At 38.4% G+C, this 14629-nt stretch overlaps 1 protein-coding gene and 2 long non-coding RNA genes across 6 annotated transcripts in view; 1 reads left to right on the forward strand and 2 right to left on the reverse strand.

Moving 5' to 3' along the window:
- BRAF (B-Raf proto-oncogene, serine/threonine kinase) overlaps positions 1-14629 on the reverse strand; it is a 284434-nt gene that overhangs the window by 142788 nt on the left and 127017 nt on the right. For 2 of the 4 annotated variants that reach the window (XM_063928964.1, XM_063928961.1), the window contains exons 6-13: positions 13838-13986; positions 11491-11610; positions 9233-9392; positions 8890-8929; positions 7316-7435; positions 1289-1428; positions 1084-1201; positions 139-223 (exon numbers count right to left, since the gene is read on the reverse strand). In XM_063928964.1, the coding sequence (XP_063785034.1) occupies positions 139-223; positions 1084-1201; positions 1289-1428; positions 7316-7435; positions 8890-8929; positions 9233-9392; positions 11491-11610; positions 13838-13986 (932 nt within the window). The remainder of the gene's footprint in view (positions 1-138; positions 224-1083; positions 1202-1288; positions 1429-7315; positions 7436-8889; positions 8930-9232; positions 9393-11490; positions 11611-13837; positions 13987-14629) is intronic. The other 2 variants (XM_063928963.1, XM_063928962.1) reach the window with 1 other exon arrangement.
- LOC134933621 (uncharacterized) lies at positions 1781-3050 on the reverse strand. Its single transcript, XR_010179744.1, has 4 exons — positions 3026-3050; positions 2883-2944; positions 2297-2366; positions 1781-2038 (listed from the first exon to the last, which is right to left on the reverse strand). It is a non-coding gene; the product is annotated as an uncharacterized LOC134933621 (long non-coding RNA).
- On the forward strand, positions 5048-6319 carry LOC134933622 (uncharacterized). Its single transcript, XR_010179745.1, has 4 exons — positions 5048-5072; positions 5156-5217; positions 5734-5803; positions 6062-6319. It is a non-coding gene; the product is annotated as an uncharacterized LOC134933622 (long non-coding RNA).

The raw sequence follows: 14629 nt of genomic DNA on the forward strand, positions 1-14629 counted from the left end.
TATATATACACACACCACACATTAAAAATAGGCTTTAATTGAATAGCCCAATATAATGGCGGTCTATTTTAGACCGGGTTTTTTTTGCCACAAAGTAAATTAACGCCGGCAAATTGGGATACCGGCCTATAATGTTACCTGAGCACTCCGACTTCATTTTTAAAGGCCTGTAGTTGCTGAGGCGTTGGTGCGGTTACATTCAGCATTTTCACAGCTACATCACCTGAAACAGACAGAAAAGGAAACACCAGTATTAGAGCAAATGACATGCACTGTAAAAGTCAGCACCGTACTTGGGGATCTTTGAATGGGTTGACTGCACAGAATAACCTAAAATAGAAAGTTCTTCTCCGTATTCTAGTCTGATACACCCGCTAGAGAGCGCACACACACGCGCTTTTAGCAAAACTCCTGAGCTTTCACTTCATACGTATAAAACACCAAGCCTTGTTCTATGGTTGCATAAATTAGGTGTCTCGGGAGTAAATGGCAATGACTAAATAATCACGCGCCATCAAATCCTGCTGGTTATGTACCCAAATCTGGGGTCGTAATGTGTGCGTGCCAATGTTATCCTGCAAATGCCTGCAAGCCAGCAAGATCTCTTCCTTATATTCTACAAGCTATCGGCAATTAAACAGCGGAGGATTTAAAGATTGGTCCAGTGGAAGTACCAAAAAAAGTATAACAAATGCGTTTTGTTGTGGAAGAACCTATTTCATCAGATGAAGTTCTAGGTTATTTTACAATAAAACATGTCCGGTATGCTAATTTGGTACTACCAATGGAGCGATCATTAGAACATTCTTAGTTTACTGGTAATAGAGCTACCGACTGTTTTAGTGTAAAGAGAACAAGACATTCAAGAAGAGTAACGAAAGCTACAGAGATAACTGCTACAGCTTTATCTTAGAACAAGATTTCTACTGACAAAACAGTAAAGTCTGTAAACCATGGTATAGCCATAGAACAGGTGACCGCTTGTTCTGTCTATGAGGAAGTTCTGGCTGGAGAGGGAAAATGAATATGCGCCGCTTGATGGTTGCATACACACACTAAGTAAATGTATACGTAGAAGTTTACCATGCCACTTTCCCTTATACACCGTCCCAAAAGAACCAGATCCTATCCGCTGTCCAACTGTGATCTGGCCATCTGGTATCTCCCAGTCATCACTAGAGTCTCGACGACCAAGCGTTTTCTGCAAAAGACAACAAGTTAAAGTCCTGGCGACTGGAGATCATACACTGGCACGGTCACTGGTTGGGAGATTTCGGAGATGACTGACCATTCGACTCCTGTCTTCAGCAGAGGAAGAGGATGATTTGCGCTCTCTCTGCTGCCCTGGGGATTTCTGGAGAGCCTTGATGCTAGTGAGGGACCCAGGAAGGGATGCTGGAGGGGTAGCGGATAATCCTGGGGTAGTGCCTGTCAAAATAGACGTGAAGTACATTTAGAAAAAAGAAGCAAAATAGAATTAAACAAGTGACCCCTCCAATGAAATTATATATATATATATATATATATATATATATATATATATATATATATATATATATATATATATATATATATATATCAATCAAAAAACAATTTTAAAGGACCCTTCTTACTGCGCCGATATATTTTGTAGCTCACCACTGAGAAATGCCCACTGTCAGCTAGGGCATTAAATTAGAGGTATAGAAGAAAAAGGTTTCTCTTGGGAGCTAGACCACCTCAGAATTCACTTTAAGATACATTTATTTTAAAAATTAACATTAAATGTTATAACAATACATAAAAAATTCAATAAAACATGCAATTGACTTTATACCATAAATGGAAAATACAGACTAATCATCTGTTGACATTTGTGATGGTTATATTTCTACCAATGCGTTCAGAAGTGTGTTCAACTTCACAATTGCGCGAATACCCAACGCGTTTCGTCCACACAGGACTTCATCAGGGGTCGTAAGCGATGTAGTCAAGAGTTAGTGAATCTCTGAGTCCCAACCAGCTTTTTGCCGTGGGTATGAAGGATCTAAAAATGTCACTAGCAAAATTGATATTAGTTTAAGGTGACTATGTGCATATATAGCAAGGATTAGAAACAACAAAATAAAGGGGAGGAACAAATATAATTGGATGATGGGGGAATACTTGTAGATCACTCTCTATTGAAAGTTATGGATGGCTCTTAATTAGTCACCATTAGATCAATATTATAAATTCATTATCATAAACTTTATTCCGGAGATAATTATAGATACTATAATACATACATCACAGATGATCAAAAATAATTACTTACTTTCTAGTATTCGTATTTACCATATATAATTCATCAATATACAAAACAGTGCAATTGCTGTGACAGTGACCTATGAGTTAGAAATATGAAAATATATGTATTAAAAATTATAAATAAATATAGTTACATATACACTGTATGAAATGTAATTAAATACTACGTTTTTCAAATAGTTCTATTTTACAACAACCCTATTGGATACAACTCATTTATATTTTTGATAAGGGACCATGCTGAATGCAATAGTTCACTGGAGGTTAATTAAATGTACCAGGTGCTATCAATAATATCACCTGATACCAATCCAAATAATCTTAATTTGTATCAAACCTAATGATCTTAATTAACATCATTATCAATCAACATCTGGTGATTTCCTTTAGTATCAGAACCACATTCTGCTGTTCTTAAATAGTGTGGCATCTGACTTACCTAATTATCTGATTTATTAATTATCTCTTATCATGTACACATTTATAATTCATACAAACGGAAAATCTAAGTTATACTGCTAAATCTTCATGATTAGAGGTACAAATTAACTGATCTGAAATTAAAAATTAATATAATACAATATTGGGCTCACCTTTGGGATGTGGTAAGAACAATTCTTAATTAGAATAAGAATGAGTCTTAAATACGCATTTCCTAAAAGAGAATATAAACCGCTTCATAAATGGGGTTTGCCTTACTAAGTTCAGAGAAAAAGTCCATTAATGAAGTACTCACCCTTAGTGCTCTCTCAGGAATCCTATTCACAGCTATAACTAAGGGTGTGAGTGGGAACTGATATATATACCACCCATCCTATGACATCACTTCCTATTACTTATTAAACTTTTTTCTTTAATTTAATGCTCATATTTGCATTTCTAACACCACCCAAACTATCCACTAGTAACCCTTCCGTAATAGATCTTATTTAGGGAGTGAATTAGTGAGTTTAGCAACTGTAATAGTGGTGGTGAACGATTTTGCGTTCCACCACCGCTAGCGGCGTGCGTTTCACGGCCGCAACTTCCGGTTCCGGCGTGCGTTCCACAGACGCTACTTCCGGTTCCGGTTTGCGTTCCAACACCCGCTACTTCCGGTTTAAGATAGATATATTACTTAGCTACAATACTATGCAGCGCAATTTCGAATCTTATAGAGGATAATATAATGTTGTAATTAATTTTAGATGTTACATTATCTGTGTGCCATATCATAACTATATTAGATCGACTTTCTTTGTTAGTCCTATTAAATTAAATATGTGAAAATCAATAAGTTCATTAATTACTTAATTGACCATATATTTATTTATTGATTTATTTATTAATTTTATATATTATCATTCTTATAATTAATTATTTATATCATTATAATGAAAATCATAGTTTGTTACAATTTTTTAATTTTTTATTCTAATATCTCATGTGGTAACTAGAATCCTATTAATTGTGCTTTAGTGTTTAGTGTATAATAATAATAAATTAATAACTGTGCTAATTATTCTTTATATTATTTTTAAATTGATATTATTTTAATAGTGATCATAGCTGTGCTAATTATTCTTTATATTATTTTTAAATTGATATTATTTTAATAGTGATCATAAATATACTTAAATGGACCATTCAAACAAAATCGATCAACCTATTAGTCATCCATTGTCGTTACAATCAACATGATCCCCCATTTACAATTATGGCTTGTTAAGTGGCAGTATAAAGCTGTAAAGTCATACATCATGGCATTTGGATTTGTTTCATGATTGATACCTATGAAATAACTATATATGGACTATCTATGTTACCTGACAATGAAATTGTAAATGGGGGATCATGTTGATTGTAACGACAATGGATGACTAATAGGTTGATCGATTTTGTTTGAATGGTCCATTTAAGTATATTTATGATCACTATTAAAATAATATCAATTTAAAAATAATATAAAGAATAATTAGCACAGCTATGATCACTATTAAAATAATATCAATTTAAAAATAATATAAAGAATAATTAGCACAGTTATTAATTTATTATTATTATACACTAAACACTAAAGCACAATTAATAGGATTCTAGTTACCACATGAGTTATTAGAATAAAAAATTAAAAAATTAAAAAATTGTAACAAACTATGATATTCATTATAATGATATAAATAATTAATTATAAGAATGATAATATATAAAATTAATAAATAAATCAATAAATAAATATATGGTCAATTAAGTAATTAATGAACTTATTGATTTTCACATATTTAATTTAATAGGACTAACAAAGAAAGTCGATCTAATATAGTTATGATATGGCACACAGATAATGTAACATCTAAAATTAATTACAACATTATATTATCCTCTATAAGATTCGAAATTGCGCTGCATAGTATTGTAGCTAAGTAATATATCTATCTTAAACCGGAAGTAGCGGGTGTTGGACCGCAAACCGGAACCGGAAGTAGCGTCTGTGGAACGCACGCCGGAACCGGAAGTTGCGGCCGTGAAACGCACGCCGCTAGCGGTGGTGGAACGCAAAATCGTTCACCACCACTATTACAGTTGCTAAACTCACTAATTCACTCCCTAAATAAGATCTATTACGGAAGGGTTACTAGTGGATAGTTTGGGTGGTGTTAGAAATGCAAATATGAGCATTAAATTAAAGAAAAAAGTTTAATAAGTAATAGGAAGTGATGTCATAGGATGGGTGGTATATATATCAGTTCCCACTCACACCCTTAGTTATAGCTGTGAATAGGATTCCTGAGAGAGCACTAAGGGTGAGTACTTCATTAATGGACTTTTTCTCTGAACTTAGTAAGGCAAACCCCATTTATGAAGCGGTTTATATTCTATCTTTTAGGAAATGCGTATTTAAGACTCATTCTTATTCTAATTAAGAATTGTTCTTACCACATCCCAAAGGTGAGCCCAATATTGTATTATATTAATTTTTAATTTCAGATCAGTTAATTTGTACCTCTAATCATGAAGATTTAGCAGTATAACTTAGATTTTCCGTTTGTATGAATTATAAATGTGTACATGATAAGAGATAATTAATAAATCAGATAATTAGGTAAGTCAGATGCCACACTATTTAAGAACAGCAGAATGTGGTTCTGATACTAAAGGAAATCACCAGATGTTGATTGATAATGATGTTAATTAAGATCATTAGGTTTGATACAAATTAAGATTATTTGGATTGGTATCAGGTGATATTATTGATAGCACCTGGTACATTTAATTAACCTCCAGTGAACTATTGCATTCAGCATGGTCCCTTATCAAAAATATAAATGAGTTGTATCCAATAGGGTTGTTGTAAAATAGAACTATTTGAAAAACGTAGTATTTAATTACATTTCATACAGTGTATATGTAACTATATTTATTTATAATTTTTAATACATATATTTTCATATTTCTAACTCATAGGTCACTGTCACAGCAATTGCACTGTTTTGTATATTGATGAATTATATATGGTAAATACGAATACTAGAAAGTAAGTAATTATTTTTGATCATCTGTGATGTATGTATTATAGTATCTATAATTATCTCCGGAATAGAGTTTATGATAATGAATTTATAATATTGATCTAATGGTGACTAATTAAGAGCCATCCATAACTTTCAATAGAGAGTGATCTACAAGTATTCCCCCATCATCCAATTATATTTGTTCCTCCCCTTTATTTTGTTGTTTCTAATCCTTGCTATATATGCACATAGTCACCTTAAACTAATATCAATTTTGCTAGTGACATTTTTAGATCCTTCATACCCACGGCAAAAAGCTGGTTGGGACTCAGAGATTCACTAACTCTTGACTACATCGCTTACGACCCCTGATGAAGTCCTGTGTGGACGAAACGCGTTGGGTATTCGCGCAATTGTGAAGTTGAACACACTTCTGAACGCATTGGTAGAAATATAACCATCACAAATGTCAACAGATGATTAGTCTGTATTTTCCATTTATGGTATAAAGTCAATTGCATGTTTTATTGAATTTTTTATGTATTGTTATAACATTTAATGTTAATTTTTAAAATAAATGTATCTTAAAGTGAATTCTGAGGTGGTCTAGCTCCCAAGAGAAACCTTTTTCTTCTATATATATATATATATATATATATATATATATATATATACATACATACATACATACACATACATATATACACACACACACATATATATACACACACACACACATATATATACACACACAATACACGATATTTAATGACCAACTGTAACAATGTTTCCCTTTAATTAAATTAAAAAACGCATTCTCAGGCTACCCTATTTGTGGAATTATTGTGATAAACACCCCCCCCCCTTCTCTGTTATGACCAATACAAATTGGACATTGTTAGATAGCAGCACTTTCTAACCTTCTACAAAGTTCCTCCCCACTCTCACTGCATAAAATCACAGTAAAATAATAGTTCTAATGCTACAAATAACCTATAACTTATTACATAATGTAAGACTAACTCAATAGAACACAGACAAAAAAAAAAAAAAAAAAAGCACACACACACACACACACACACACACACACACACACACACACACACACACACACACACACACAGAATTCTGTTTATAACAACCACATGTACAATGATATCATACACAGCAAAATACACACAAGTGGTGGCACGTGGTTTGGAAAGTTAGTGGCAGAAAAGTTATTTATACACATAATAAATTAGATGCTAAGAGAAAGAGTGAGACAGTGAAAACGTAAATTCTTCATGCACGTGTACTGGCTGAATGTGCCTAGTAATCAGCACAAAGTTAAACGAATGCAAACCCAGTACACAATTAATAAAAACGGCAACTACAGCGATTGTGCATGTTTTGTTCAATTCAAAAGAAATAAAAAATATGCATTGCCTGTGTTTTGCCCACCAATACAAGCGGTGCAAGCTGAGGAATATCAGTGCTAAAGGGGTTTGATTTTAGGCACTCTAAGGGGAAGGTGAAATAAACAGCCCAACTACCTCTGCAAACGGGGTCAGACTCAAAATCAAAGACTATTTCACTGGGGACAGAATGTAGGAGTGGGCTGGGGTTCCGAGAGTGGTATTTCCGAAGGCAGCGAGTCGGCTGAACCTGGGGGGCTGTGGGAGAAACACAGGTATAAAGAAAGAAAAAAAAAAAAAAAAGGGAGCGGAGAATGGGTTGGGTAAAGAGTAGAAAAGGGGTATTAAAATGTAGTAGTAGGAGGGAAAAGTTTGAGTGGGAGGGCAGAATTAACAAGACATAATTATCAGATTATTGCCAATGTACAGACATCAAATTCACAGTTTTACAGCGGGAGGTGCAATTTTGGGCCAGGTTTTTTACGTCCTCCATTAAAGCGTGGGAACTGCAGATCATGTCCCCCCAAAAATATATTTATTCCCTAAAGAAACAAACATTTCAAATAGCAAAATAAAAGGACACCTAAAAAAAGCTGAAACATGTACTTAAGATGAAAAGACTTTGTCCCCCACCCAAGGGCTTAATAAAGTTAGTTACTGTTAAACCAAGATCGGTTTATTAGATGTTTTTTCATTCCTGACCCTCAGATTAAGGGGTCAATCCAATTGGGTGCGAGTTGCATTTCTCTGCTTGCACTGTACTAGGCAAAGTAAACTCGCATTTTTCCATTCGCACCTCACTAACGGTGAGAGATTGTAGGTTAAAATATTGGGACACTGCGCAGAATCACTTGGACACCTCCCTGATGAATAATTAGGCAACTGGAAGCTTCCAATAATCTTAAATTAGCCCAACTAATTACATCCTATTTTCTGGGGTTTAATTAAAAAAATGGCCTCAAATTACCACAAAAAAAAAAAAACAACAAAAACTTTTTAGTTACTTTATGCAACAAAATTGGAGTATTTTTTTTTAAGAATTGTTTTAGCATTTTTTAAAATACCCGCAAAGTACCCCAAAAGCACTTTTTTGTGCATTTTTTTATTTTTTTTCATATGAAACTAGACAGTTTTATAATTTTTTTTCTACTTTAGAAAAAAAACTTTTTGGGGAGGTCCAGGAAGGTCACCCCACTTTTTCATGCATTTCTCTCACTTCGCACTTGGCAGACAATTTGCAACCCCCACGAGTACCACCAATGGGCATTTTTAAATGGATTGGAGATTTCTCGGGTGCACCCATTCGTGCGAGATCTGTTTCACGAAACAAACTCACACCTAATTGGATTTACCCCTAAGCAGCAAAAATGCAATGCGTACTCCCTATTTACTTTTCTCTCTGAATGAGATGTAGTTATATTACTGCCTGGGAGCCAGCATCTGCCGGCACAGACTGGAACACAGGAGATCCCAGCAGGGGTTAACATCCTAAATAGAAACCTCTCCAAAATAATTAGCTTGTTTCAGATGTAGAAATTACGGATTACCATTCTAGGCAGATCATTGGTAAAGAATGAAAAAAGCAAACAAACAAAGCACTCACTATTTTAAAGATTTAACAGAGAACATGGCGGTGAATTGATGTAGGATGTATAGAATATGTTCTAATGACTGATAAATATACTCCAGAGACGCTATTTAGCACCACTTACCTCCCTCACTTCGCTGAAAGCCCTGGTCCCGAATTAAGTCCTAAAAGACAGGAAACATCAAGACAATACAATATGCATCCACAAAGTTTTTATAAGTTCACTTGTGCATTACTAGATGTAGCACAGGAAATAAAAATAAATAAAAAAAAGTTAGATAAAAGAAGACGAGTTTTCAAAGTTGGCACCGTCCAGGATAAACTTACTGCAGAACATCGCACACAGAGACTTGTGGGGAGTGTATTTTTTTGAAAGCACTTAAAATTCTAAATAAACACTTATGGGCATTATACCAATACAGATTAACAAGTGGTTATTAAATGGGTTGCACATTCTGGTCACTTACATCGATGTCAACAGGCTCGATGGTGTTTATGTGAACGTTGGGGGCGGAGGAGGAGCGGTCTCGTTGGCCAAACTGGTTTCTGTGGTCTTCATCGGCGGGTCGGAACGGCTGCGGAATGGGGATGGACTTGGACGGAGAGCTACTTGGGAGGCAGAGAGACCTAGAAGGGAAGAAAATAATAGCAACTGCGTGTAACAGGAATCTATTACCCTGAGAAGTATATAAAAGGGGGGCACATAACACTCTTTCCAGCAGGATCTAGTTTGAGGGATGAACGTTTCCCATAGGAAGCAAAACAAAACTTCAGTGCTGGGTCTAAACTTACCTGGCATGGAGTGCGCTATATACGTCAACATATTCTGAATGTTGGCAAACTTGGTATGGATGAAGTCTACACGTTCATTATGTTGACATTGTATTTTACTTTTTACTATTTAGGCCAACCACAAATCTAGCCCCCGAAAATGCTATGTCGACATTTTGTCAACATGCCGACACAACGAACACGCCAACATTTCTTTACTTATGTATGAGAGATGTATAGTATTGATGGTCCAGTACCGCAGTGGGGGCCACCACCAATTTCTTTGGCAAAGCCTGTCCTGTGATGCAATTTGCGTCTATTTTTTCAATGCCCCGTCCAATTAAACCCAGAGACAGAATTACAGGGGGAGATTTATCAAAGTTTGGAGAGAGAAACTATAAACCAATCAGCTCCTGTCATTTTTCAAACGCAGCCTGTAACATGGCATATAAGAGCCGATTGGCTGATGTGTTATCGCTCTCCAAGTTTTGATTAATCTATCCCAAACAATGCAAAAGGAATAGGTCGATTAGTGTTTTGTGCAGTGATAAGCAACTGTAGTCAGCAGTGCCCTCACCATTATGGGTAACACAGCGACGTGCGGTGAGGGAAATAGCTGGAGAGGCACTGGTAGAACCAGAGACAGTTTTGCACACACTATATGAGCCCAGAGGTGCATGTGGGTATTATACACAGGTGCAGCGGTATATATACACATGTGGGCATTATACACAGGTGCAACGGCACATACTGCTGGAAATTTGGTAAGTATTGATCAGGGGGAGGTTTGGGGGGCACGGCCTCACCTGCCATAGACTTTTTACTCAGTGTCTCGCTTTTCCCCTAATACTCAGCAGTGCTCCTCACAGTAACTGCAAAAGCAGGAATGCTGCAATGATCTCTGGGTATGACCCTTTCCTCTTCATTATACGCTGCCGTGCTCCTCACAGTAACTGCAAAAGCAGGAATGCTGCAATGATCTCTTTGTATGGCCCTTTCCTCTTCATTCTACTTATCAGTGCTCCACACAGTGGTGCGAGAGGTGTGGAACACACATTATAGGCAGCAGAATAAGAACCATAGCTGCTGGGGCTATAGTAAGGCAGCAGCATTATCAGCCTCCGCTGCGCTGCTTCCGGCAGTGTGGAATGGTTGGAAAGGGGAGAGACGGATAAAGGAGGACACTGCTATTAGCGCCTGTCATTAGAAAGATAAAATCCGTCAGGGGAATTCAATTCTCGGCTTTGCCGCAATGTACTACAGATGTGCTAGGGAAAATTGCGCACTACCGTAATGGACAAATATGTACTGAGCGGAACTTTACCGCCACTTGTATCGGCTCTTACGGTAATTGCCTGTCCTGCGCAGGAGAGATGCAACATGCGGCAGATTCCGTTTTAGCGGCACCAGTATCAGCACATAATGAAACGTTATTTGAAGCATAACTGGGAAACTATAATGCCGTAAATCTTCCTGTGTCCGTACTATTAGCTGGAGAAGTACGCAGGGAGATTCAGCAAGCGGAGAGAAAAATAAATGTGTTTTTACTCGGCGTACCGAGCGGGAGGAGCAGAAGCGTGAACAGAAGTTAAAAAACGACAATCACAAGACATTTCATACAAGGATTAGAGAAAATCCAACATTTAGCCAGCTCCATTATTAGATCACAGCTCATCTGACTGCTGGGGATGATCTGATATTATAGCTCTGCTACAGATTACAAGCTAACAATAATTCCAATTTGTTGCTCTTTTGGCTGCTCCCTATATTAAATACAGGAGAATCTTTTACACCGCAGGGAGTGTTTAACACCACACACTAGCAGCTGCAGCAACAGAGCGTGGTAATGAGGAGTCACGGTGGTCTGACTCTTCATAGGCAAGCAAGCATTGGAATTCTATCATAGTACTTTACACCCTATGTCCCAAGGGGCTTGAATACCGCCGAACCTTACCCGCTGAAATCTGGAGGGGGCGAAGGTGAACAGTATTCGACAGCTGGTGCGACTTCCTCGAATGGGCCTTCATCCTGAGATATTGGGTGGTGTTCAAAGAACTTTGAGACAAACAGCAGACTGTGAGATGAAACAAAATGAAAAGAGAGACTCGCCTAACTTGTACAATAATCCAGATGACTTCGTAGCATAGTAACACATCTCCTATGTATCAACAGGAACTAGAAAGCAAAGGTCACAAGAACTGCCAAGGTGTCTACTACATCTCCAGGGTCACAGTACTGGGGGGGGGGGGAGAAAGGTGGTCACCAAACAAGGCGTGGCAACAATCCTGGTGAGCTTTTAAGTTTAGTGGGAGGATAGGATAGCACCACCCCCGTACTGCCCCTCCTCTTGGCACCCCTGACTAAATTACCATGTCAAATATTAGTCACATGACCCATACAGACATTCTGTAATACAAACTACATGCTGCCAGCATGAGTGGGGATGACCCGCCCCGACTGCTGCAGAGGTGGAACAACTCACCAAGGCCCTCATTCCGAGTTGATCGCTCGCTAGCTGCTTTTAGCAGCATTGCACACGCTAGGCCGCCGCCCTCTGGGAGTGTATCTTAGCTTAGCACAATAGCGAACGAAAGATTAGCAGAATTGCTACTAAATAATTATTTGCAGTTTCTGAGTAGCTCCAGACCTACTCACAGATTGCGATCAGCTCAGTCAGTTTAGTTCCTGGTTTGACGTCATAAACACGCCCTGCGTTCGGCCAGCCACTCCCTCGTTTCTCCAGACACTCCCGCGTTTTTGCCTGACACTCCAGCGTTTATTTTAGCACACTCCCGGAAAACGCTCAGTTACCACCCAGAAACGCCCCATTTCTGTCAATTATTTACCGATCAGCAGTGCGACTGAAAAGCGTTGTACGAACAACAGCAAAACTGCTAAGTTTTTAGTTAAATAACTTAGCGCATGCGCGTCGCATACCATGCACATTTAGCAGCAAATCGCAGCATAGCGAAAATCGGCAACGAGCGAACAACTCGGAATGACCCCCCCAAGTCTCCGAAATACAGTTAAAAAAATATTTAGCCTTTATGTTTAACTTTGCATTTACAGACTTACATTTCAGGTGGACTTACCCTATAAATTAGCACTCCACCCAAAACCACAAAAGTAGTTTTGGTTGAAGTTACATAGAATCATCTAGAGCAGAGGTTCCCAAGGCACCCCAACGGCTCAGGTTTTAAGGATAACCATGGTTAGTTACAGGTGACTTAATTAGTACTTGAGTCAATTTGATTTAACCAGCTGTGCCGAGCCATGGATATCCTTAAAACCTGGACTAGGGGTGTCTTGAGGTCCGCGTTTGGGAACCTCTGATCTAGAGTTTTCTGGAGCAGCCCCACTCCCCCAATCCTCCAGTGTTGCTGAAGACTCCAGCAAAGGCTGGTTTCCAACAGGCAGCTGTGTGGATACGCAAGACCCTTTGGATAATTTCCATGCATGTGACTGTGAAAGTCATTGGTAGGTGCACGGATATCACACTGGCCGTCGCCAACTGCCCACAGCACTGGACCGTCAGCTGCTTCAGTAGCCCTGGAGGATAGCGAGAAATGATCTCTGCTGTTAAAAATAAAATGTAGGTCCACTCAAGAGCTCTGAGAAATTGGACCAGAACATGGCAGCAAACGCAGTAAAGACTTATTCCTTGGCATAACACTTCACATTTTAAGCACCAGCTTTGTGGACAGTGAATATCTTGAAGTGCTGACTTAAAACATCTCCTGCAGCTTCCATGAAAACAATCTGTACAGGTGGCTTTATTCAGAATAATTAAATACTACTCTGATTACACTCTCATTATAAGTTAGCTAATACACTTTCTCTTCATTGTTACTACAATAAAACAAATCACTATGGTTCCACGTGACTTAAACAGTCAGTGGGAAGACGACGAGCGTACGCTGCGTTCTACCAGCTACGACTCGCCAAGCAGTCGATCACAGAACCTTGCTGATGTCACAAACACACGCATCCTGCGACACTGTATATGGACAGAACGTTGTACAGAATTATGAAAGACATCCCGGTGTGGAAAGTCCATCTTTGATAAAAGTTACAGGTATGTTCTCCAGTTTATAAGAGCAGATGTTCTCTTGGTGTCTTCTATATTTAAGATAGTTGGACAGGAGCGTGTAAGTAGATGAAACATCACCGATGGCGACGGCTCAGTTTTCTGGCTGCGTTACGGCCCCGTCTCATAACAAGACTCAGAAGGACATCGCTTTCAAACTCCCTCATGCTAAAACGTAGCGCTTAATCAAGATTGGAGCCCCAAGGATACTTACTCAAGTCGGTCATAATTAACGCACATAAGCGGCACCTCTGTGCTGCACCGCTGGTGAAACTTGTACCCGCAGGTCTGGCAGCGGAAACCCTGGAAAAGCAGCTTCCGGCAGAAGTCACAGAACGCCAGGGTGAAGAAGGTTTTCCGTACCTAAGTATACAAACCAGGTGCACTCATTAAAGACAGCTCTGTAGGAAACCTACAGTGGTAAACAAACATGGCGATTACCAGCATCTGTAGTGATAAAACATTTAACATGCTTATTACTATTATTAGTTATTTATATAGCGCACACATATTCCGCAGCGCTGTACAGAGAATATTTGGCCATTCACATCAGTCCCTGCCCCCGTGGAGCTTACAATCTGTATTTCTTACCACATGTATATATACATACACACACACCAGGGTTTTGTTGGGAGCCAATTAATCTACCAGTATTTTTATTTTATTTTTTGGATTGTGCAAGGACACCAGTGCACCCGGAGGAGACCCACATAAGAATGGGGAGAAAATACAAACTCCACACAGTTAGGGCCATGGTGGGAATTGAATCCATGACCTCAGTGCTGTGAGGCAGTAATGCTAACCATTACACCATCCGATGCTACTGGCGAGTGGAAGCATCGATGATGCCATCACAGTGTGGCCTAGCTACGTTCTATACATACACATGGAAACCATTTAAATAGGGTACAGCAGAAGATGGGAGGTCTGGGACAGGACAAGCTGAAGTGGGTATGAGCTGCGACATAAGTAAATGTACCAAGATACGTAGATGCCCTGGGATAGG

This window comes from Pseudophryne corroboree, chromosome 6 (assembly GCF_028390025.1).
Source record: "Pseudophryne corroboree isolate aPseCor3 chromosome 6, aPseCor3.hap2, whole genome shotgun sequence".
In the NCBI taxonomy this organism is placed as follows: Eukaryota; Metazoa; Chordata; class Amphibia; order Anura; family Myobatrachidae; genus Pseudophryne; species Pseudophryne corroboree.